This window comes from Danio aesculapii, chromosome 2, assembly GCF_903798145.1.
Source record: "Danio aesculapii chromosome 2, fDanAes4.1, whole genome shotgun sequence".
In the NCBI taxonomy this organism is placed as follows: Eukaryota; Metazoa; Chordata; class Actinopteri; order Cypriniformes; family Danionidae; genus Danio; species Danio aesculapii.
The window spans coordinates 59,932,636-59,960,135 of NC_079436.1; the positions used below are offsets into that span (position 1 = coordinate 59,932,636).

The window sequence follows — 27,500 nt, forward strand, 5'->3', positions numbered from 1 at the left end:
ACACTACTCGACTCGCATATTGATTTTAGCGCACTATATAGTGTGAAAGTATACAGTTTCGGACGCAGCCAATGTCTCACTACACTCTCAGAGCGCTGATATAGTTCTACATGTACAGTTAAAGTGCCGTTTAATGAAACATTTCCATGACGACAGTGTATAATATTTCACCGGTTACCGTCTTCACCCGTCCTGCATTCCACCGGGGTGCTCTTGGTCCCCGGGTCCCCCAGCGCTGTGAGCTCCTGCACTGTCACCCAGTACCAGCTCCACCTGTTCAGCCCCTGCAGCTCCACCTGCCCCGCGCTCGCCTCCACCTGCACCACCTGCTGCTCCACCCCCCTGCGGGGCCCGAACCGCAGCTGCAGACCCCCGACCCGGCCCTCAGGAGCCCAGCTGACCCGCAGAGAGCTGGAGCCCATACTGGAGCAGTGGAGTGTGGGGGGGGGCAGACCCTGACCACACACACACACACACACACACACACACACACACACACACACACACACACACACACACACACACACACACACACATCAAGAGGAAAACTGAAGAGAATCAATACAACATGAAGAGCAGCGCACAGGAAGAGCTCAGATCAATAAAACTAATCATCAAACTCAGATTACACTCAGCCCTCCTGATGACACACGGGCCCAAAATGACCCAGGTCGCACTTCAACTGCAGGAGACAAATCTGGAAGTTTGGTGACCCTAACCCTAAAATGAGGCCAACATTAGAATGATTTTAATCACTGTCCACTTTCATGAAGGCTGAACATCTTCCATCATCTGAAGAAACATCGCTCAGCTACCGTATGCCCTCCATCTCAGATGCAGAAAGCTGGCTGATGCTTGTATGAGCTCTAGATTAGATGACTGTAATGCTCTGGTCGTCCAGCATCCTCTAAGCTTCAGTCAGTGAAGCTGCAGCTGCCAGAGTTCTCAGCAGCTCTAGCAGATATATCCACATCCCCCCAGTGTTCTCCACCTGACACCGGCTGCTGGTCAGTTCTGTATTGCTTTATCCTGTTTATCTGACCGAGCTTCTGTCTCGCTACAGCTGCGTATATACCTGAACCAGAGTGCAATTCAACACCTTTTAAGACCTTTAGAAAGACTCATCGCCAGACTCATCGCCACTTTAGGTTTCAACAAGCAGCATTGGCGACATTTTAACTGATGGTATTTTTTATTAATTATTGATTGTCAGGATCTAATCCTAAACTAAAACACTGCTCATCTACTGAATAAAGACGGTAATCCAGCAGGGGGCGCCTACAGAACAGCAGGAGTAACGGTGTTGCCTTGGTTACTGCGGTAAACGATGAAACTGCAATATCCGCAGATTAAAATCAGGCAAACTTTACAACACAACTATAAACACATGGGAAAAGTCATTTCCGGGTGGGACATCGATGATTAGCAGGAGGTTGCGGGAGTTTGCTGGGTGCGCGATGTATCTGAAGAGCGGGGGGTGGGCGACGTATTTGACAAGCGGAGTGGGGGGTGATTGGGTTGTGCACGACGAATCTGAACAGCACAAAGAGATGCATTGGAGAGGAGTGCGCGAGCGGGGGGAGAAACCTGCTTTCCAGGGAGATTATCATTCATTTGTGGGCATCCCGGAGTCCCTATGCATATGCGGGAGACTCCCAGAACTTCCAGGACACTTAGGATGTCTGGGCTTTAAATTTCTCTAAAGTGATTTATCAGCTTTTATTATATTTTAAGACTCCGCAGACACCCTGAACAACCCAACCCGCTCTTGAAGATCTCTAAACTCTAGCTAGTACCTAAAATAGCAGAGTCCACTAAAGGAGGTCGAGCCTTCTGATTTATGGCTCCTAAACTCTGGAATAGTCTTCCAGATAATGTGCGAGGCTCAGACACACTCTCACACACACACACACACACACACACACACACTGCAGCACATAACGCTATGATGCATGAGTGTGCTCCACGCAGGTGAGTGGGCTTGACAAACCACCTGTAGGACACACTCCTCCTGTCCTCCTGCAGCAGACACTGTGTTAGAGATATGGTTTATAAGTTTGTTTATATAATAGGTACTAATACTAATAGAGTATCATCTTCATATTGACATTAATATCTGTGAACAGCAGCTATGCTCAAGGTTTCCTTTATTCTTTGTATTTCCACCTGGGAATGCCCACCATCGAGGACTTCCAGAACAGCACACACACTTTCTGAACTGGACTGTCATGCAGTAGTGCACACCTGCTGTAAAGCTGAAAAACAATCATCATCGTAACACACCTGAACAGTAATAATCTGCTGCTTTAACTCTGATCAACACTCTTCACACTTCTGCAGGAGCTTTACACAGCCTTTACTGTAGTGAGAGAGGAGTGATGTCTACTGAGGGAACACTGCTGAAATACTGCACACTGATGAGGGAGCACAGCATTCACAGTGTGTGTGTGTGTGTGTGTGTGTGTGTGTGTGTGTGTGTGTGTGATGAAGATCAGCTTCTTCCTTTCATGCTGAATGGATTTGAGGACTGAACTGAAATTGATCTGCTTTATTGCGGCGCTTCAGTGACGGCGGCTGACTCTGACCCTCAGGACAGACGCGGGACACACAATTACAGACAACAGAAGTGTTCAAAGATTAATGATGCTAACAAAGGAAGAATGAGGAGGAGGAATAATGCGTCAGTCTGTCAGAATCCGGCTCCAAACAAGCATCCGATCAACATATTGACCAGAACAGACAGCTAATTACAGCATCGCCGCGCCTGTAACCAATAGCAGCACTGTTGCCGTGGAAACCAGGCATGATTGATGGAGCGACGGATCCGTGCGGGATCACGATGACTGAGCAGATGGAGAGCAAACCCTGAGAAAACCAAACTCTGCTCAAATGAGCTTTAATTAGCAGAGGATCAGCTCTGTGTCTGTTATAGAAGACACACACTGGAGGATCTGTGCGTGTGTGTGTGCATGTGTGTGTGTGTGTGTGTGTGTGAACAAGAGCCATTGAGAACTCATCATACCACCGTCATCTGTCACCGCTCCGTCTGCAGCATTCAGTACTAAAAAAAGACTTACTAGTGAATTTGCCTGACGACACGGCTGCAGTTATACAACAGTTAAACTTGAGTGATTATGAGTGTTGAGCAGCACAGGAGCCTCCTGATCAGATCAATACACCACACTGTCCAGGACAAACAAACACCAGCAGTTATAAACATGAAGGAAACGCTTCAGAGAATAGTAAACGAGCATACAGTACCTGCTCCTGTGATTAGCACACGGACCTTCTTACCAACACACACAGACACACGCGCACGCATACGCACACGCATACGCACACACACACGCACACACACACGCACACACACACACACACACACACACACACGCACGCACGCACACACACACACTAAGCCTGTCAGCTGTGAGTGTATAGAATTATGGGTATTATGGGTCATTAATACCGCGGTTAATGTGAGGCTTTGGTCTGGTCTGGGTAATTGACTGGACCCTTAGCAGAGCTGAGAGAGTTATTAAAATAGCAAGACCTGAGACACGCTCATAATCAATCACAGCCACCATCAGCTCACAACCCTGAGCTCACATCCAAAACCCTAATAGCACCCTAGCAACATTACACAACTGCTCAATATATCCTAGCAAGCACTTTCTAAACACTGATAACACTTTAGCAACAAAGTACAGCCATTCAGTAGTACCTAGCAACCACTTATGAACAAAATGCTGACACAAACATACAACCACGGAACTACTTGCTAAATGCTAATACCATAGCAACAACATAAAATCACTCAAAAAGACCCCAAAAGCCACTTTCACAACCATAACAACACCTTAGCAACAACCACACAATACACCCTATCAACCCCTTCCAAATCCTTAACAACACCTTAGCAACAACATACAACCACACAATACACCCTATTAATAACTTTTCAAATACCTAGCAACAACATATGACTACACAATCCACCCTAGCAACACACTTCTATAATCATAACACCTTAGCAACAACCACACAATACACCCTATCAACCCCTTCCAAATCCTTAACAACACCTTAGCAACAACATACAACTACACAATACACCCTAGCAATGATTTCCAAATACCTAGCAACAACATATGACTACACAATACACCCTAGCAACACACTTCAATAATCATAACAACACCTTAATAACAACAACATACAACCACACAATACACCCTAGCAATAACTTCCAAATACCTAGCAACAACATGACCACACAATACAGCCTAGCAACACACGTCTATAATCATAACAACACCTTAGCAACAACCACACAATACACCCTATCAACCTTTTCCAAATCCTTAACAACGCCCTAGCACTTTTGCAACAACATACAACCACATAATACACCCTATCAACCCCTTTTAAACCCCTGATATCATCCTAGCAACAACATGCAACAGTTCAATACACCCTAGCAGACATTTTCGAAACCGTAATAACACCCTAGCAACAACATGACCACTCAATACACCCTAGCAACTACTTCCTAAATTATAATAATAACTTAGCAATCACGTACAACCACTCAATACACCCTAGCAACTGCTTCTAAAACCCTAACACCATAGCAACAATATACAACCTCTCATTAAATCCTAGCAACCACTTTTAAAACATCTTAGCAACAAAAATTATAACCAATGAAAAACACCCTTGAAACCACTTTCTGAATCCTAATAACACCTTAGCAACAACATAAAACCATTCAATTCTCCCTAGCGACCACCTCCAAAACCATAATAATACCATAGCAACAATATACAACCACTCAATACACCCTAGAAACCACTTTAAAAAGGCACTTCAAACCAATTTTCACCTTAGCAACTAAATATAACCATGCAACACACTCTGGCAACCACTTGCCAAATCATAACACCATAGCAACTACATACAACCACTCAATACACCCTAGCAACCACTTCCAAAACCCTAGCAATTTAGAAACAAATTATAACCATGCCACATACCATAAAAACCACTTCCTAAATCATAATACCGCCATAGCAACAACATACAACCACTCAATACACCCTAGCAACCACTTCCAAAACCATAGCAACACCATTCAAGCCTAGTAACAGCTCTCACCCACTGTCTGTATGATAGGATGGCGACTGCTCTCCACTGATCTGTGTGTGTGTGTGTGTTCAGAATCAGTCGTGTTGGATCAGCTATGTCTATTATGACTCTGTATAGTAAAATAATTAAATTTACTCCAATAACGGATGCGGCTTCATCCTCACTTACCGTTAATGATGCAGGAAAACATGAGATTCCCCACATTACTGCAGAGCTCTGAACAACTCCTGAGAAGAGTGTTAGATCATCTCACACACACACACACATTATAAACACTGAAACACACACACCACTGAAGGAGGAGAAGAAGAAGAGCAGATATGAACAACACTGATCCTGTCCAGTCCAGTTCAGCAGTGGCTTTGGCTTTTTCCCAGAGATCTACTGGAAATACTTGTCAATTATATATATATATGAATATATACAGTACACACACACACACACACACACATACACACACAATTACACCAGAGATGGACTGATGAAGGGTGAATAAACAGACGGGGGAATTCAACAGCTTGTGCCACTTTTGTGCCCAAAACACCACATTCACTAATCTCAGCAAATCAGAGACTAACTCACTGTTGACTGACCAAACTCCTGAAACTGACAGGTGAAACACACCAACATGTACACTCACCGGCCACTTTATTAGGTACACCTGTCTAACTGCTCGTTAACGCACATTTCTAATCAGCCAATCACATGGCAGCAGCTCACTGCCTGTAGGCATGTAGACATGGTCAAGACGATCTGCTGCAGTTCAGAGCGAGCATCAGAATGGGGAAGAAAGGGGATTTAAGAGACTTTGAACGTGGCATGGTTGTTGCTGCCAGACGGGCTGCTCTGAGTATTTCAGAAACTGCTGATCTACTGGGATTTTCACGCACAACCATCTCTAGGGTTTACAGAGAATGGTCCGACAAAGAGGAAATATCCAGTGAGCGGCAGTTCTGTGGGCGCAAATGCCTTGTTGATGCCAGAGGTCAGAGGAGAATGGCCAGACTGGTTCCAGCTGATAGAAAGGCAACAGTAACTCAAATAAGCACTCGTTACAACCGAGGTCTGCAGAAGAGCATCTCTGAACACACAACACGTCCAACCTTGAGGCGGATGGGCTACAGCAGCAGAAGACCACAGCGGGTGCCGCTCCTGTCAGCTAAGAACAGGAAACTGAGGCTACAATTCACACAGGCTCACCAAAACTGGACAATAGAAGATTGGAGAAACGTTGCCTGGTCTGATGAGTCTCCATTTCTGCTGACCCATTCAGATGCTCGGCTCACAATTTGGCCTCAACAACATGAAAGCATGGATCCATCCTGCCTTGTATCAGCGGTTCAGGCTGCTGGTGGTGGTGTAATGGTGTGGGGGAGATTTTCTTTGGGTCCATTAGTACCAATTGAGCATGGTGTCAACGCCACAGCCTACCTGAGTATTGTTCTGACCATGTCCATCCCTTTATGAGCACAGTGTCTCCATCTTCTGATGGCTACTTCCAGCAGGATAACGCACCATGTCATAAAGCACCAATCATCTCAGACTGGTGTCTTCAACATGACAATGAGTTCACTGTACTCAAATGGCCTCCACAGTCACCAGAGCTCAATCCAATAGAGCACCTTTGGGATGTGGTGGAACGGGAGATTGGCATCATGGATGTGCAGCCGACAAATCTGCAGCAACTGTGTGATGCTATCATGTCAATATGGAGCAAAATCTCTGAGGAATATTTCCAGTAGCTTGTTGAATCTCTGACATGAAGGATTAAGGCAGTTCTGAAGGCAAACAGGGGTCCAACCTGGTACTAGTGAGGTGTACCTAATAAAGTGGCCGGTGAGTGTATATAGCCTATATTCACTGAGAAATGCACACACACATTATTTCTCAAGTGTATGTGCATTCATTAACTCTGAGCACTGCTGCATTAACGGCTTTAATTCAGCACGTCACTCTTATTGAACTCCCCCTAGTTAGTGTGCACTGACAGCGTCCGGCCTCCATTTCCTGTCTGATAAATGAACACAGATTAAACAGCCAATCAGGAGGCGGCGTCCGACACCACCACAGTCATGTGATTAATTGCAGGAACACTTTTCTGACTCGTCTCAGTTCCAGGCCAAACATCCAAACATCCTTAAATCAGGAAGCAGAAAAGAGTTTCTCATTAAAACAAGCAGAGTAATGAGGGTGACAGAATCATCCTGTTTTAAATAAGATCATCCTGCTTCCTCCATTCTCAGATTATTCTGCTTGTTTTAATGAAACTCTTCTTAATTCTGAAATCAACACTAGATGTAGTGCTCGACTCCATAATGCTGCTGTATTTAAGAGTGCTTCCATATTTAGACCAGAAACTCCCAGAAATAAAGCATGTATTTAGAGCAGTCTCACACACACACACACACACACACACACACACACACACACACACACACACACTCAGACGTACTGGCTTGCGCGGTGCGACGGCGGATCTCGTTGCTGAATGCTCCGATGCCTTTACTGGAGACGGCGGCCAGAGAGAAGCTGTACTCAGTGTTCGCCTGCAGATTCTCCACCACATACGACAGCCGAGGCTCCAGACTCTTCTTCTCCTGCAGGTCAACAGCACACACACACACACACACGCACACGCACACGCACACACACACACAGATAAATATGTTTGTTTGTGTCTTGTTTGCTGGGTCAGTGTGTGTTTCTGTGTGGAGTTTGCATGTTCTCCCCGTGTTGGTGTGGGTTTCCTCCGGGTGCTCCGGTTTCCCCCACAGTCCAAACACATGCGCTATAGGGGAACTGATCAACTAAACTGGCCGTAGTGTATGAGTATGTATGGGTGTTTCCCAGTGTTGGATTGCAGCAGGAAGGCCATCCACTACATGAAATATATGCTGGAATAGTTGGCGGTTCATTCCGCTGTGGTGACCCCTGATTAATAAAGGGACTAAGCTGAATGAATGAGTGAATGAGTGAATGAGTGACTGTGAGTGTTTCTGACCTCGAAGCTGATCTCCGGAGCTTTATAGATCAGCTGGTAGGCTTTGACGGGCTCTTTGGAGAAGGCCGGTTCCCAGCTCAGCTCCACGCTGGTGTCCGTCACTCTGCCCGCCTGGAACTTCCCTGGCTGACCCGGAACTGCACACACACACACACAGAGAACACAGAACACACAGTTCATCACACACTTGATCTGCAGGTGCTGATGTTGTCCATCTGCTTCTCCACTGCAGCACAGATCAGTTCACCCGTACAGCGCCTTCACCGTAATGCTCTGGTCCACTTCTGCATCTCCACATCGCTGGAGTTTTCCTGATCTTACACTGTGTAAAAGCAGGAACACTGACACATCCTAAACACACCATAATATTCCACACAAAGCAGAAAAAGCTGAATAAGAGCAGCTTCTGTCTGTTTGAGTCTGGAAATGTGAAATCTGATTAATCCACAAGTGTTATCAAGACCAGCATTCATTTACCTATATCTGAACTAGAAACAAGACAAAACTCAGGGGAGATCAGCATTACTGCAGTGTGTGTGTGTGTGTGTGTGTGTGTGTGTGTGTGTGTGTGTGTGTGTGCTGACGTATACACAGCGGTTTAAAGGGTCCGTTCACCCAATCCGCTCATCATTGACTCCCTCTAGTGCTCATAAACCTTCATGAGTTTCTTCTGTCCAACACTAAAGAAGATATTGTGAAGAATGTTGGAAACCTGTAACCACTGACTTCTATAGTAGAGAAATCTAATAGTGAAGTCAGTGATTACAGGTTTCCAACATTCTTCACAATATCTTCTTTAGTGTTGGACAGAAGAAACTCATGAAGGTTTGAGACGAGTAAAGGGAGAGTAAACCATGACCGAATCTTCATTCATTGTAGAACACACACACACAAACACACACCCCAAACACACACACACACACACACCGAGCCTCTAAACACACACAAACACATACCCCACACACACACACACACACACACACACACACACACACACACACACACACACACACACACACACACACACACACACACACCCAACCAAACACACACACACACACCGAGCCTCTAAACACACACAAACACATACCCCAAACACACACACACACAAACACACACACACACACACACACACACCGAACCTGTAAACACACACAAACACATACCCCAAACACACACACCCAAGACACACACATACACAAACACATGCATCCATGCCCCAAACCCACACACACCAAACACATGCATCTACACCCCAAACACACACACACACACACACGCACGCACGCACGCACGCACGCACGCACGCACGCACGCACCAAACACATGAATCCACACCCTAAACACACACACACAAACAAACATCAAATACACAAACACACACACATCAAATACACAAACACACACACACGCAAACACACAAACACACAAACACACACACACACACAACAAACACATGAATCCACACCCTAAACACACACACCCTCCAAACACACACACACAAACAAACATCAAATACACAAACACACACACATCAAATACACAAACACACACACACACACACACACACACACACACACACACACACACACGCAAACACAACAATCACACACACACACACACACACACACACACACACAACAAACACATGAATTCACACCCTAAACACACACACCCTCCAAACACACACAAACATCAAATACACAAACACACACACACACACACGCACACACATCAAATACACAAACACACACACACACATCAAATACACAAACACATACACACAACAAACACACACACACACACATCAAATACACAAACACATACACACAACAAACACACACACACACACAACAAACACACACACACACACCAAACACATGAATTCACACCCTAAACACACAAACCCTCCAAACTCACACAAACAAACACACACACACACACACACACACACACACACACACACACACACACACACACACACACACACAGACTCTAAATCGGCCCAGAGTGGTTGAAGATGACCCAACAGCACACAAGGGTTAGCAGTAGACGCTCACCTCCGGGTCTGACTTTGACGTGTACGGGGTCAGAGAAGGGTCCGTCGCCCACCGCAGTGAAGGCCAGCACCCGTATGGTGTACGTCTCGGAGGGCAGCAGGCTCTGCACGGTGGTGATGGTGCTGTCCTGCACGTGCTGGATCTGCCAGGCGCTGACGGGCAGCGAGGGCTCCAGGGTGTAGTAGACGCGGTAGCCCTTGATCAGGCCGTTGGGCTCCTCGGGCTCGTCCCAGCGCACCATCACCGCGCTGGAGGAGATGATGCGGGCCTGGATGTTGCGCGGGGGGCTGGCGGGCGCCTGTTCTCCGGTGCGGGCCTCCGTCCGGCTGCTGGGCGGCCCCTGCCCGATGCTGTTCACCGCAGACACCCGCATCTCGTACTCGGTGTTGGGGTACAGCCCGCCGATGCTGTAGCGCGTGGTGGTGATGGACTCCACCGTCTCGAACTTGCTGTCCGGGGATTTGGCGCGGTACTGGATGATGTAGTAGGACACCGGGTCCGGGTTCCCAGAGTCCCAGGTGATGGTGATGCTGGTGGGGGTGGTTTCTGTGACGATGGGGGTCCCCGGAGATCTGGGTAAAGCTGGAGATACACGAGAGAGACGTTATCAGTGAAACACACGGCTTCACTACTTACAGATCCAGTCTGCTTTGACATAACACAGGACTGTACTTTCTGCTGGTGTAGATGATGCTCAGCAGCAGGAGCAGTGTGTGTGTGTGTGTGTGTGTGTGTGTGTGTGTGTGTGTGTGTGTGCGCTCTCACTGGTGTTGATTGGGCTGAATAACCTCTTTAATCTGGGATGACGATCTTCATGAAGGCACTCACACACACTCTCAGGAAAAGGGAGACGTGGTCAGAATATTGCTGCTTAAGGAACCGTTTTGTACCTTTGTTAGAGTTGTAGCTCATATGGTACAGTTGAAATGAAGGTACACAACTGTTCTCATGAACAGGTCCAGAAGTGTTGGACAACTCCTTTATTACAATATCTATGTAATAAACATGAGTGGAAATGCACAGTGATGTATGAAGAATTAGCATGTTAAAACATGGCTCCTCATTTACAGCAGGGGTCACCGCTCTCCGTCCTGGAGTTTATTTTATTTAGATATATATTTTTAATTATTTATTTAAACCTATAGTTCAGTTTTACCTGCTGTTTTGTATTATTGAACTTAATAATTATTGTTTATGTGTTTCTTTACACATATGCTTTAAATCAGGGGTCACTAATCTCGTTCCTGGAGGTCTGGTGTCCCTGCAGGGTTTATCTCCAGCATGCCTCAACACACCTGCCTGAATGTTTCAAGTATTCCTAGTAAGACCTTGATTAGCTTGTTCAGGTGTGTTTAGGGTTGGAGCTCAAATCTGCAGGACACCAGACCTCCAGGACCAAGTTTGGTGACCACTGAATTAAAGCATATGTTTAAAGAAACTCATAAACATGAATTATTATGTTCAATAATACAAAACAGCAGGTAAAACTGAACTCCAGGTATTGTAAACTACACATTTAAGGCATTTTTAATAAACACTTGGTCAGCATTCTCTGATAAACACATGTTCAGTATTGATATCTGCACCTTTTGGCGTTTGTTTCCACTACACACATGAGCTGGCTAAAGTCCTGCATATGCAGAGTGTTCATGCAGACATTTCACTAGTGTAAAACTAATCAAACTGCATTTACTGCTTCAGTACTTCTGCATAATTCTGTTTCAAATGAAGCCAATTAAATGAGCTTTTAGGTGATTGGAAAGGTTAAACCCTTTGATATTGTAGATGTGAGAATGTGTTTCTGTGAAGTGTTAAAGAGCTGCTCTTTTGATTAATGTTGGAATCTTGTTTATTCTTTATTGTAAATGTAAAATCTGCATTTACACAATAGAAACCTTGTAAAAACACTTTAATAAATGTATTTGATGTTTTATATTTACTGAAAATAAATTCAGGTATGTTGGATAAAGCAGCATGTCTTTGCTGAAGGCACAATAATGTATCTGCAGGTTTCAAAAACTAAAGGTTCATTTTGGTTTCCCATGGTACAAATCCTGTCCTTAAAGGAACAAACTGTAATGGTACACATGTGTTTCTTTGTCCTAAGGTACAATTCTGTCCATTAATAAGGTTCTGCCCCAGTGACCAGGGTTTGTACCATTTTTGTGAGAGTGTATAAAGTAAACTGTAACTCCCAGTTACTGCGGTACAGCTGATTATTACTGAACAACATGAAATCAGGATTCACAATGTTTATTTATCTGGCACACCATGTTATTCTCCTAATCTGCTGAAAACATGTGATCACTGACTGTGTGGAGCGGCTCCTTCTGTTGATTCTGTCAGACTGTAGATGTGTGTATATGTCTGTTTCACACACTTCATGATCTAGGCGCAGAGTCTAAAGCGGAGGGACAAACGCATTAAGGCCATGTCTGAATCCACTGCTCTGACCCCGGTGCATGGTCTAACAGGGTTGAGCTTATTCTCTTCATGAGTTCTGGCTGTGTTTTGAGAATAAACCAATCAGAGTCACGTCTCTCATTCCCTTTAAGAGTCAGTTGTGTCGATCCATGGTGCATTTGCTATTTACATGGCGACTTTATAAGTGTAAAAACTGAATGCTTGACTAGCGAGAACACAGTTAAACAGAGCATCTGCAGCGTGAGGATAAAGAACCAGCCTCCTCCATTCAGCCTCTTTACTTTCTCTTTACTTTACTCCTTTACTTTGGTGGAGTGAGGAAACGGTGGAAACTCACTCCACTGAACACATCCATCAGCCCACATGTTTAATTTCCTTTGTTAAGCTAAAACATTTGCTTCAAAACTATTCCTAAATTCAGTTCTAATCTCCAGCAAAGGAATAAATGATCAATAATAATGAAGTGTGGTCAAAACACGGAGTTATATCCAAACACACGTCCTGTTCTGATGACCCATATGGTGATGCAGACGTCTCCAAAACCCCACAGCTGGACACATCTACACGTGTGTTTATTAAATCAAATATAAATCTGCAGATAATCAATAATCCTGCTGATAATAATAACATTATACAGATGCAGATGGTCATGACTGAACTGATAAAGCCCCCCGAGGTGAAGAAGGCCTGGAGGCAGTGCTGTTTATATTGATGTAGAAAATCATCATTTCTGGATCATTTTAATCCTTTGTTTACATCTGTAAAGATATGTGTGTGTTGCTGATCATCCTGTGTGTGTTCAGCAGTGTGTGAGTGTTTAATGTGCACAGTTAACTGGACTTTACAGCAGTTTTCAGTCAATGGTGCGGTCTATTTCAGCTCCTCAGAATAGCAACGCTTCAACAATGCGCCTTAACACACCTCCTTTATAGACCAGCACACACACACACACACGAGTCCACAGCGGCGCAAATGGATTTACTATTTACACAACATGATGGTTCATATGTGTGCTGATTTCCCCTTCATTTCCTATGGTGGTCATTTCTGACCGTGAAGACCCCAAGTGTGACTGTTTTAGGCATGCTAATTCACATACCGAAGGCCTAGTTTTGGACTATTCTGATGATTCTGTCAATATTTAAAATGTAAAGCCAACATTATTGGGTCTAACATGAGCAAAGTCTACCAGAGGGTTCAATCTAAATCTAGAACAGTGAGTATTGAAGGTGCTGATGAGCACTGAGTGTGTTATGACAGGTAAAGATGAAACGCTGCTCCTCTTACACTTGACGATGACTTGCGCCACCGCGTCGATGATGCCCAGGCTGCTCATGGCCACGCAGGTGTAGTTGGCCGACTCTCGAACGCCGTTGAGCTCCAGAACGTTCCGTCCGACCGGCATCTCATCCTCGGGCGTCAGATCCTCGCTGTTCAGCATCCACTTAACATACGGCATCGGGGAGCCCACGGCCACACAGGTGATGTTCACGCTGCCGCCCGGCATGATCTCGTGGCTGGTGGGAACGATGGTGAAGCGCGGAGGAACACGGCGAACTGCAGACCACAGAGAACACACACAGACACACACACGCGTAACAATGGCAGAAGACTGCTCGATACACACACTTTCATATTCACAGGACACTCTGATAAACACAGCGCTGCCTAGAGGATGGAGCGCGATCACCCTGAGGACACATCTGAATCCCAGATCAAGGTCAGAGCTGTGTTTCTGACCAACACACGAGCAGCTAAACGCACACGCAGAACTGTGCTGATGCGTATTCATGAAAGAGCCCCTCCGCCTGTGCTCCAGTGCGCCGGCCCGAGCCCGTCACACACACCAGCCTTACACACACTGCTGAACATGCTCCTTTACTTACAGTAGTGTGTCCTGTTTCTGGTCCAGATATCTAACAAAGCTTCAGTCATTTTCTAGACTAGAAAACACACTCGAAGATCAAGCTCTGGTGACTGTCACTTTAAATGCACATCATCAGTGAGCGAGAGTGTGTGTCCAGCACTGACTCCTCCTGATCAATAGCTGCAGATATCGAGTGTATTGATCACCGTGTTGGACAGAAGGAGTGTGTGTGTGTTATAGAGCACGTCTGCAAGCACGTTCTTCATGCCTGATGGCGCAGTACCACAGATAGGGAACACACACGTAAGTCGACACACATCTGCAGCTCAGTACACTAACTAGTGTTCACTACAATCCAGCGCATGCTAACAGCCCCTGCGAATAGTCTAGTGCTCTAACTGCTGTATAGTCAGCTGAGCTGTAGGACTGCAGTCGCCATTGACAGATCTACACTGTGTGTGTGTGTGTGTGCTGGTTTTGGTGGTTTATGAGGACACATTATTTGCATAATGACATGGGTATGACCTACATATTACAGTAAAGAGGCAGTTTATGAGCACATGTCTTGTTATTATTATTCTTCACAAGATTTTTTGACACTGAAGGGTGACTGTTTAACCATATAAAACACATCAAGCCTATTGAGAGTCCTCATGAACCACAAAAACCAACCTGTGCATGTGTGTGTGTGTGTGTGTGTGTACAATTATTCGTCTGTGTGTGTGTGTGTGTGTGTGTGTGTGTGTGTGTGTGTTGCTACATTCTAGGACAAATGATGTGGATCTGCAGCAGAAGCTGAGGCTCCGCGGGGAGAAGCTGCTGGTGGATCTACATCAGACAGAGGAAATAAATAAAGAAATAAGAAAGAAACAGCGAGAAACTCTGGAGGTTATGCTAATCCAGTCGGCTGAGGTGGAGCGCTGACAGCCCCGCATCCAGACACGGAGATGAAGGAGAGATGGAGAGAGAGAGATGGAGAGAGCGATACAGAGAGAGGAGAGAGAGGATGTGCTAAGAAATACAGCTTTCTGAATTCTTAGAAATCAGCAGGTCAGACTGAAAACACACAGCGAAGGAGAGAGGAGAGAGAGAGAGAGAGAGAGAGAGAGAGAGAGAGAGAGCGATGGGGAGAGAGAGAGCGAGCGAGAGAGAGATGGGGAGAGAGAGAGATGAGACAGCCTGAAACTAATAACCCGGGCAAGCTGAACAGGAAACTGAAGCCACTGCCAGCCCATATAAGGGCGTTCCCTGCTCCTGTCTATATTTTGAGGAATATGAGCCATATTTATTCATACTTTTAACGATATTAGTAAAGCAGACCTTAATTTCTACAGTAGTATTCGTAGTTTTCTGGTATTTAATTTGTATTTAGCCACTAAAAATCGTCTAAAAGTGTTTATATGTGGATTGCTGTAGCGAAGTAATGCTTTTTGACAAATGAAGAAGTAACAGTGCTCAGTAATATCTAATAAATCAGATATGGAGACTCAGCATCTAAAGCTCTTCAGTCTGTGATGACTGCTTTATGTCTATTATAATGGTTTAACAGCATAAGCACAGATGATCCCCCAGACTGAAGGATGGTCAGTGAGTGTTAATCTGATACTCTTCTGGTGGACAACAGCCGCGTTTCCACTAGCGCACCTAAAGCGAGCGAGCCAGGGCAAGTCGCGTTTCCACTGTCTCTTCCGGGACCTGATCAGGCCAAAGCAAGGCTTCCTCAGGGTCAGAAGCCAGCCTTTTTCAGCCCGCCGAATACCTTGGGCCAAAGAGGGCCAAAGAGGGCCAGCTAGGGCTTCAGGGCGGAGTGGAAAGAGAGGCGGAGTTTGCCTGAGTCTAGTAAAGATGGCGAGCCGCTGTCATTACACTAGTGTTCTGATCACACACGAGTACATGAGCCAAAATAATCAATCAATAAGAGAAAGAAAAACATGTCGCTGCTCAGTTTCAGATCTTCCATAAAGCACTGATAGACTCGGCCTCTTCTGCTTATGATCGCCCTCATGATTCTCTTTTAAATGTTGCTGCTGCTGCAGGAAATAATACAGCAGTTTAATTTAATAAGTGCCTTCTCTCTGCTGCGTCCTCCTCCATGTTTCAATAACGCAGAATAATCTTTACACCATATTAAACACACAGCAGCCAGTAACTTCAGCTGGCCAGAGTTGGTCAAGTTTAACAGGTGTGTTTGTGCATGAAACGTGCGCGTTTAGATGCCTGTGTGTGTGTGTGTGTGTGTGTGTGTGTGTGTGTGTGTGTGTGTGTGTGTGAGAGACCGGCTGAAAGAGCTCTGCTGATGCGGTGAGCGGATGGGTTTCTTTCTTTCTTTATTTTGGAGAGAATCCACAATATATGAACACAACAGAAAGACAGAGAACTCTACTAATGACGTGTCCACTTCTGTAGACTCAACACAACAGTGTCAGATCTAGATAAACAGCCTGAGCTATACTCAAATCATTCATTACAGATATGGGATATAATCAAATCAGATTCAATAAATAAAGCAGAATAAAACACACACAAGCTAGAGCAGCGCAGGGATATCCAATACAGATCAATTACACTGTTTCAGCCATTTCAACTTTCACTTTATAAAGGCCAATCTGAGAAAAACAGCTTCCATATTTACTGAAGACAATAAACAGCGGAGGAGTTCTGAAATATTATTGATCAAGTATTAATCAAATCCTGCAAACAGAGCATTATTGGGGGAGTCAAGCCTTTAGAAACTCCCTTCTCTTCTGTCATCAGTCCTGCAGCGCTGCTTTATAAACGCATTGGGGGAAACTGCACATGAGAAATGTGCTTTATGTGCTCAAACACGGGTTTCTGTGTTCATATGATGTGGAAAATCTACAACTGAAAAGGTAAATGTAGAGCTTTATTAGTGAATATCTGCTGAGCACAGTGATATAGAGGCTATAGCTGCGTCCCAAACGGCACACTATACACTCATGCACTACACACTTACACACTCAACAGTACAGTATATGTATGTAGTGTCGTCCTAAACGGCACACTATACACTCATGCACTATATACTTACACACTCAACAGTACAGTATATGTATGTAGTGTCGTCTCAAATGGCACACTATACACTCATGCACTACACACTCAACAGTACAGTATATGTATGTAGTGTCGTCCTAAACGGCACACTATACACTCATGCACTATGTACTTACACACTCAACAGTACAGTATATGTATGTAGTGTCGTCCTAAATGGCACACTATACACTCATGCACTATATACTTACACACTCAACAGTACAGTATATGTATGTAGTGTCGTCCCAAATGGCGCACTATACACTCATGCACTATATACTTACACACTCAACAGTACAGTATATGTATGTAGTGTCGTCCCAAATGGCACACTATACACTCATGCACTACACACTTACACACTCAACAGTACAGTATATGTATGTAGTGTCGTCTCAATTGGAGCACTATACACTCATGCACTACACACTTACACACTCAGCAGTACAGTATATGTATGTAGTATCGTCTCAAATGGAGCACTAATGTTTTATTTACTAAGCGGAGATTTAAACTGTTGATGATGTTTGATGATTGCCAAATCAGTGAAGTAAATGAACAGAGTGTAATACCTGCCGTGAGTATTGCTGCATTATTCTCCATCAGGAGGTGTTGAGTGTGTGAAGTGTCCATCATTCCACACTTCATTTGAGCGGCTTGAATAAGTGCATCATCCGGGTATTTAAAGTGCACTTATTATTTTCAGTCTGAACGCTCTACTGACACTATTATACTACAAAATGGCGTAGAATAGTGCACAAGTATGTGATTTGGGACGCAGCTTATATTTGATTACTGCTCTGATGTCCTGAAACACTGAACACTTAAGATAAGCCAATGATCTGCATCATCCTTACATGATCCTCTTAATAAAGGGGAATCACCTGCTCAGTGTCATGTTCATCTGTGTCAGCTCTCTCTGGAGCATTTGGGCTGAATGTTTGACGGCGTCTCTCTGAACCAGGATGATATTAAACACATCTCATACCGAGTTATTAGCGGAACATCTCTGTGGTTTTAGCTATATTATGGGTTGTGTGCTGGGTCATTCCTCTGTTAGTGGAGAGACCACTCGATGTACGATGTCAGCAGTGGGTCGGTGAGTAAACTAATATACTGACTGAAACACACAGGCCTGTGCGTATAGACCTATAGTGTAGTGCTGTACCGTAGCGGCTCATCTGTGTGTGTCGGTGGTCTTCAGTTTAATGGTTTGGGGATGATGTGATGGTGGGCTTTATCTGCCTGATGTTTGATTTGGGGGATGTTCTGGGAACGAGGTTTGTGTGACTCCAGCTACTAACCCGACAGTGGAAACTCCACATGATTTCAGCCTCACTGCTCATGCTCCTGGGCTATTGGCACGGTCCCGGTAAAAGCCCTGGCTCGCACTGGCCTGACAGTGGAAATGCGGCTAATGAGGGTTAATGGGTTAAAACAGCATGTGAGTAGAGTAAATGATGACAGATTGTGTGTGAACACTAATAAACTCTGATTATTGGACTGATCTGAGCGCTCATAATCTAAGAATCCTGAGAGTTCTGTTCAGCAGAACTAGGCAAAGGTGTTTCAGACGGCCGATGTCTCTGTAATGTTGAATAATCCACCGACAGACACACTTAAGCCTCGCTAAGACGCATCTGAAGCCCAGGTTCTTGTTTCTTGTGCTTTCGAGACGCCTGATGGAGAGGCGTGAGTCTGAGCAAAGCTTTCTGGGACGCCGAGGCTTACGGGGACTGCAGAGACTGGATCAAGCGCTGAAATCTACGGTTTAGCAAAGAGGAAACATCCAGCTGCGCTTCAGATCAGCTCGTCTCTCAGACAGCAGCACACACACGTCTGACAGTCACATTAAAGGCTTGATTTAGAGACGGCATTAACCAAAGGACACCCAGAATTGGACACAGTGATACTGGAGGATCTACAGGAGTGCACAGGTCGGGTTAGTGCATGCAGTAATGCAACCATCCCCATGCACATTACACACACACACACACACATGCGCCGTGCACACAAGAGCACAATGCAGACATTAGGACTCAGTTCAGATGCTGGATATTAGAATATATCCATTCAATGACCTTCAGCCAGCGTCTACAGAGATTAAGAGCTGGAGCTTCCAGTGGGATGTGGACAATACCCTCACGGCACACCTGATCTGCTCTACAGTGAGGACGCGGAGCGAGATTAGCCTGTGATAGAGCTATTACAATCCAAACACAATCTCTCCTCCGGCTGAAAGGGGGAGCGCAGCGACAGTGCACCGGGACATCAGCTGCAGTCGCTCGTGTGTTAAATAAACCTGATCAGTGACGAGAGTTCAGTGACTGCTCCTGCATCAGATCATGTGTGTGTGTGTGTGTGTGTGTTGTTCAGAAGCGCTCGTCTTCCTCCCGTCACGCCTGCGCTCCTGCCTCTCCGTACGCAGCGCACGTCACTCTGCTTTCATCACGGAGCTGACAGAATGAAAACAGGCCACGCTCTGATGACAGACACACTCCTGATGAACACCTCAGACACTCCAGTAAAGCAGAGCAGACTTCATGCAGCACATGCAGAGACAGACCATCAGACGGAGACACACACGAGCTGACGGACGAGAGAGAGATGAACCCTGCTGCACTACTGACTACAGAGCGCCACTGATCAGGATTATTATTCTGATCTCACTGGAAAACAGGAGCGGACCCCTCAGAGACAGTCTGGGAAATGATTTGAGCTTTCCTTAAGCTTCCAGTCCAAATATCTACACACTCTTAAATCAGTCAGCCTTTTCTAGACGAGCACAGCACATGTAGTCTTGTTTTCAGAGATAGTGAGGGGAAATGAAGAGAGTTTCTCCTTAAAACAAGCAGAATAATCTGGGGGAAGCTGAATGACATCCCTTCAAAAGCATTATTCTGCCTCCCCCAGATTATTCTGCTTGTTTTAAGGAGAAACTCTGAAAACAAGACTACATGTGCTGTGCTCGTCTAGAAAATGCAGACTGATTTAAGAGTGTGTAGATATTCAGACCAGAAACAAGACACTAACTCTGAGTAAGAGCAGTAGTTTTGATGTTTCTATGCCAGCAACTTTACGCAATAATAGCATGATCAGGTCAACACAGAGGATGATCGATTACAGCACTAATCAATAAAAGGGATTAATTAATTACTGGCTGAAGATAAAATCTGAACGCTTCAGTGTGTGTCTACACAACACAAAATGTCTTTGCATGTGTAAGGTTTTGTTTAGAGAATGATCTCCGATCACTGTCGCTGTTAAGTGTGCTGCTGATGCGAGTCAGTAGGTGGCGCCAAACTCCTGCTCACTTAAACACATATTTATTGTTGTGTTGCGTTCATTTTACGTTTATTTTGCGCTGATAGAAAACGTTCTGAGAACATTAATATAACACGAGACTGAAACACTGTGAAATGCTTTAATTAACATGATTATAACCTAATGGGAGTGATTGGCGGGGGGGGGGGGGGTGCTGTAAGTATGTGAAGAAGAGCTTTTGGGGAGGGGGGAGGGGGGCTTGGTGTGTGTCGGGTGTGGTCAGAGTCACTGTGGCAGGCCAGATTGACCATCAGGCCACTTGACCGATCGGTGGTCAGTATAGCGGAGCGATCAGTAGGGCCAGACAGAATCTGCGGATGTTTTTTGCCATTTCTGTGGAGAATTTTGTAACAAATCAGCAGATTTACACAGAATAATTTCAGGAGCATCATAAATAAACCTAATATAAGAAATAAAATATAACAGCTTTTTAACTTGGTGAAGTTTATTTATAAACTAATGTGGAGAGGATCCCGTGCTGATGATTGCTGCAGCCGGCCCCGCATTATTCAATGTATGATTGACCAATCAGACGATTCCTAAGCCTCTATAAACACCCTCAGTTCATATCACAGCCATCTTCATTTTGAAGAATCTCCTCTTCCACCCCTACTCCTCCTCCTTTCCTAGATGTGTGGCACGGTGGCCCAGTGGTTAGCCCTGTTGCCTCACAGCAAGAACATCACTGGTTCTAGTCCTTATCAAGCCAGCTGATGTTTCTGTGCAGTTTACACATTCTCCCCGTGCTCACGTGTGTTTCCCCCAGGTTCCTCCCACCGTCCAAAAACATGCAACTTAAGTTAATTGACTAATCTAAATCAGCACCACAGACATGCTCCGTCGTTATCTCGTAAGAGCAATAACTATCTGTTACTACAGCAGAGGAGTTCTCCAGATCTACCTGAGCTCAAACTCCCCTCTCGCCTTGCAAACGGGAGGGAGCCCCGGGCTCCAGGATCTTCTGAGCTCAGGGCTCTCTCCCGGGGTCAGCATGCCAAACACACTTTATAATCAGTCATCAGCTCAGGGTCAACTCTTGAATATTTAATGTTTACAAAGCAAATGGTAAACAAAGCAAGTCTTTCATATAATATAGCTATTAAAAGACAGAAGAGTTGTGTGTTTAGTAGAGTAAATGTGTGTACATTAATATTGATTCACTTTTCAAATTAATTTAATTAATATTACTGTTATTAAATCACAATAATATTACAGAAATGAATTTAAAAACTGGATATAAAGTCACACACATTTACACAAGTAAACACACAGACTCGATGATGAGCTAAATATCTGTGGATTTCTGCTCGTGCAGATTCTGTGTGGGCCGAGCGATCGGTACGTAAAGACCCAGAGTGAGGGGAAGGGGTTGGGGGTCGGCTCAGATTAACAGTGGCAGGCCAGAGAGACCATCAGGCCACCGGTGCTCCCTATGGCCAATCCGCCCCTGATAGGAACACTAAAGAATAGTGTCATTTACTTAATGGGAGAGTTTCTGATGTTGTCGACTGGGTAAACAGGCAGAGCGGTGTATTCAGCTGAGCTCTCCATGCTGCAGTTCACATCCCAGCATCAGAACATGGAGAACTGAACAGATCCTGACACAACACACACGATAACACAATACTGAGCTGTCCTCAGAGGTTTGTGTTGTCAGAGTGCTGTATAAATGAATCCTCATCAGCTGCGTCTCCATCTAAAGACATGGATTATAGTTATGTGCAATACTCTAATCCTGCATTAAACATCAGTGAATAAGGCAGCGTTTCTATCGACACACACGCTAACCAGTTTCATCATAGATTATCTTCCTCACTCAGTCTCTCTGTGCACATCTCAGCATTAGCATTGGACATTTTCATCTGTTATTCCTAAATGTGCATGATAGAGGAGAGGGCTCGAGCTGCAGACCCGCTGCAGTGCAATCTGAGCTGCATCCAATGCCTTTTAAAGGGCTCACCTAATTCCGCCCCTCACAGTGACGTCACTAGCTCCATTGAGTGCACTGTGTCTGACACTGCATCTCTGACTTATGCAGTCTCAGCTTACATCATCAAGGCTGCGTCCAGATTCTACTGTAATAATACATGTAGAGGAGCCCAGCTGCTGCCAGCCGATCCGCCTCGGTGTGTTTGATGCTCTCCTCGAGGATTGTGCTGCGCGTCTTCACAGTAATCAGCACTTGTGTGTGTGTGTGTGTGTGTGAGAGAATCAGTCTAACGCAGCGCTCTTCATTCCTCAGGCCAGCTTTGACTGACAGCTCGCTGATACTGAATATTGATGAGCCGCCAGCCAATCCAGCGCTGCGAATGAAGCGACACTTCCAGATCAGTGAATGATGCTCTGCAGAACGCATGTCCATCACTGGAGCGCACACACACACACACACACACACACAGAGACACATGCACATATACACAAACAGAGACAGATGCAGAAACACGGGCACAAACACACACACAGCGGTGAAGCACAGAACACACACACTGATGCACACACTGACGCAGGCATGCAGACGCCGCATGCAGACGCCGCTCGCTTCCAATTGCTGGGTTTCCATGGCAACGCGTGCAGAGAGACAGAGAGAGGCTCTTCCAGCGCAAGATTGCAAACAAGATCCCACAATGCAACACAGGCGACGCCCGCGGCCCTTCGCCGCACCGCACGCACACGCACACACACCTGACCAGCGCTATTCTGGCCGCTGCTCACTGCTCCACTGCAGCATAATCAAACCCAAATAACCAAACCAAAGAGAGAAAAGAAACAAAAACACACCAACCTTCTCGCAGCTCTGAGGGTGTAAGAGGGGTTTGAGATGGAAAGCAGAGAAGAAAACCAGGAAAACACACAGAGAGAGTAAAAAGGCCACGGCTTCGTATTCATACACACTCATTTAGCTGAGCGCTGTCTCTGTGTCTGTGTGTGTGAGTGTGTGTGTGTGTGTGGCAGATATACTGAGTTATACACAATATGAGAACATGTGGCTGGGCCTCGCTCTACTCTGAGAAAATCACTTCATAAAGAAACTTAAGACATCAGAACTGAAACACACACACACACACACACGCACGCACGCACACACCTGGACTTGACATGTTACTCATCAGTTATTGGTGAGTGAAATTAGTGTCATTAATAACTCAAAACATACAAACTTAAAAATGAAGAACATGAGTAAGAAGCACACACACATACACACACACACACACACACACACACACACGCACACGTGTGCAGTATTAGTAAAGGCGTCATGCAGCACCTGAACACAGAGTGAGTCTGGTCACACACACATCTGCACGCAGCGGCTTCAGCACCTTCACTAACTGAGTACATTACAGTGTAGTATAGCATAGTGTATTATAGAATAGTGTTGTATAGTACAGTATTAGTAGTATGGTATAGTATTATTTGTATAGTATAGTATCGTTTAATATAGTATAGTATTATATAGCATAGTATAGTATAGAAAAATATAGTATAGTACAGTAAAGTATAGTATTACTTGTATAGTGCCGTATAGTATTAGTATAGTACAGTGTTAGAAGTATTATATAGTATTGTATTATAAAGTATAGAATAGTGTAGTATATTACAGTGTAGTGTTAGTAGTATAGCACACTATCAGTAGTACAGTATAGTATTATATATTATATAGCATAGGATAGTATAGAACAACATAGTATAGTGTAGTATAGTATTGTATAATATTAGTTGCATATTATAGTATAATATAGTATTATATAGTTTAATATACAACAGTATAGTATTATATAGTATAGTATACAACAGTATAGTATTATATAGTATAGTATACAACAGTATAGTATTATATAGTATAGTATACAACAGTATAGTATTATATAGTATTGGTTAACAACAGTATAGCATTATATAGTATAGTATACAACAGTATAGCATTATATAGTATAGTATACAACAGTATAGTATTATATAGTATAGTATACAACAGTATAGTATTATATAGTATAGTATACAACAGTATAGCATTATATAGTATAGTATACAACAGTATAGTATTATATAGTATAGTATACAACATTATAGCATTACATAGTATAGTATACAACAGTATAGTATTATATAGTATAGTATACAACAGTATAGCATTATATAGTATTGGTTAACAACAGTATAGTATTATATAGTATAGTATACAACAGTATAGCATTATATAGTATAGTATACAACAGTATAGTATTATATAGTATAGTATACAACAGTATAGTATTATATAGTATAGTATACAACAGTATAGTATTATATAGTATAGTATACAACAGTATAGTATTATATAGTATTGGTTAACAACAGTATAGCATTATATAGTATAGTATACAACAGTATAGCATTATATAGTATAGTATACAACAGTATAGTATTATAGCAGTATAGTATTCATAGCATAGTATGGTGTAACAGTGTATAGTATTAATATCGTGTAGTATAGTATTAGTGGCACAGTATAGTACAGGGTAGTATAGTGCAGTATACTATAGTAGTGTGTGATATTAATATAGTATGGTATAGTATTAGTTGCATGGTGTATTGTAGTATAGTATGGTATAGTGTAGCAGTGTATGGTGCTAATATAGTGTAGTATAGTATTAGTGGTATAGTATAGTATGGTATAACAGTGTATAGTATTAATATAGAACAGTATATTATAGTATTCTATAGTGTAGTATAGTGCAATATAGTATAGTATAGTATAGTATATAGTATATAATATAGTATTGATATAGTGTAGTTTAGTGTTAGTATTATAGTATAGTATAGTATAGTATAGTATAGTATAGTATAGTATAGTATATTGGTGCATAGTATTAATACAGTTTAGCTTGGTGTTTGTAGTACAGTACTGTATAGTATTAGTAGTATAGTATGGTACAGTATATTATTACTGGTATAGTATAGTATATTGTAGTATAGTACAGTGCAGTACAGTATAGTATAGTATGGTATAGTATAGTATAGTGGTGCACAGTATTAATACAGTGTAGCTTGGTATTTATAGTATGATACAGTATAGTATCAGTAGTATAGTATAGTATAGTATAGTATAGTATAGTATAGTATAGTATAGTATAGTATAGTACAGAATGGTATAGTATAGTGTTGTTTGGTGGGGTATATTGTTAATATAGTGTAGTTTGGGATTAGTGGTATGATAAGGTATAGTATGGTATAGTATAGTATAGTATAGTATAGTATAGTATAGTATAGTATAGTATAGTATAGTAGAGTATAGTATAGTATAGTATAGTATAGTATAGTATAGTATAGTATAGTATAGTATAGTATAGTGTTGTTTGGTGGGGTATAGTATTAATATAGTATAGTATAGTATAGTATAGTATAGTATAGTATAGTATAGTATAGTATAGTATAGTATAGTACAGTGTTGTTTGGTGGGGTATAGTATTAATATAGTGTAGTTTGGGATTAGTGGTGTAGTATAGTATAGTATAGTATAGTATAGTATAGTATAGTATAGTATAGTATAGTATAGTATAGTATAGATTGGTGGGGTACAGTATTAATATAGTGTAGTTTGGGATTAGTAGTATAGTATAGTATAGTATAGTATAGTATAGTATAGTATAGTATAGTATAGATTGGTGGGGTACAGTATTAATATAGTGTAGTTTGGGATTAGTAGTATAGTATAGTATAGTATAGTATAGTATAGTATAGTATAGTATAGTATAGTATAGTATAGTATAGTATAGTGTTGTTTGGTGGGGTATAGTATTAATATTGTATAGTATAGTATAGTATAGTATAGTATAGTATAGTATAGTATAGTATAGTATAGATTGGTGGGGTACAGTATTAATATAGTGTAGTTTGGGATTAGTAGTATAGTATAGTATAGTATAGTATAGTATAGTATAGTATAGTATAGATTGGTGGGGTACAGTATTAATATAGTGTAGTTTGGGATTAGTAGTATAGTATAGTATAGTATAGTATAGTATAGTATAGTATAGTATAGTATAGTATAGTATAGTATAGTGTTGTTTGGTGGGGTATAGTATTAATATTGTATAGTATAGTATAGTATAGTACAGTATAGTATAGTATAGTATAGTATAGTATAGTATAGTATAGTATAGTATAGTATAGTATAGTATAGTATAGTGTTGTTTGGTGGGGTATAGTATTAATATTGTATAGTATAGTATAGTATAGTACAGTATAGTATAGTATAGTATAGTATAGTATAGTATAGTATAGTATAGTATAGTATAGTATAGTATAGTATAGTGTTGTTTGGTGGGGTATAGTATTAATATAGTGTAGTTTGGGATTAGTGGTATGGTATAGTATAGTATAGTATAGTATAGTATAGTATAGTATAGTATAGTATAGTATAGTATAGTATAGTATAGTATAGTATAGTGTTGTTTGGTGGGGTATAGTATTAATATTGTATAGTATAGTATAGTATAGTATAGTATAGTATAGTATAGTATAGTATAGTGTTGTTTGGTGGGGTATAGTATTAATATAGTGTAGTTTGGGATTAGTGGTATGGTATAGTATAGTATAGTATAGTATAGTATAGTATAGTATAGTATAGTATAGTATAGTA

General features: G+C 42.9%; 1 protein-coding gene across 1 annotated transcript in view; it reads right to left on the reverse strand.

Moving 5' to 3' along the window:
* Positions 1 to 27,500, reverse strand: part of ptprsb (protein tyrosine phosphatase receptor type Sb) — a 97,003-nt gene that overhangs the window by 25,896 nt on the left and 43,607 nt on the right. Inside the window, exons 8-11 of the mRNA XM_056446913.1 lie at positions 13,918 to 14,187; positions 10,207 to 10,788; positions 8,147 to 8,283; positions 7,598 to 7,742 (exon numbers count right to left, since the gene is read on the reverse strand). Of these exons, the coding sequence (XP_056302888.1) occupies positions 7,598 to 7,742; positions 8,147 to 8,283; positions 10,207 to 10,788; positions 13,918 to 14,187 (1,134 nt within the window). The remainder of the gene's footprint in view (positions 1 to 7,597; positions 7,743 to 8,146; positions 8,284 to 10,206; positions 10,789 to 13,917; positions 14,188 to 27,500) is intronic.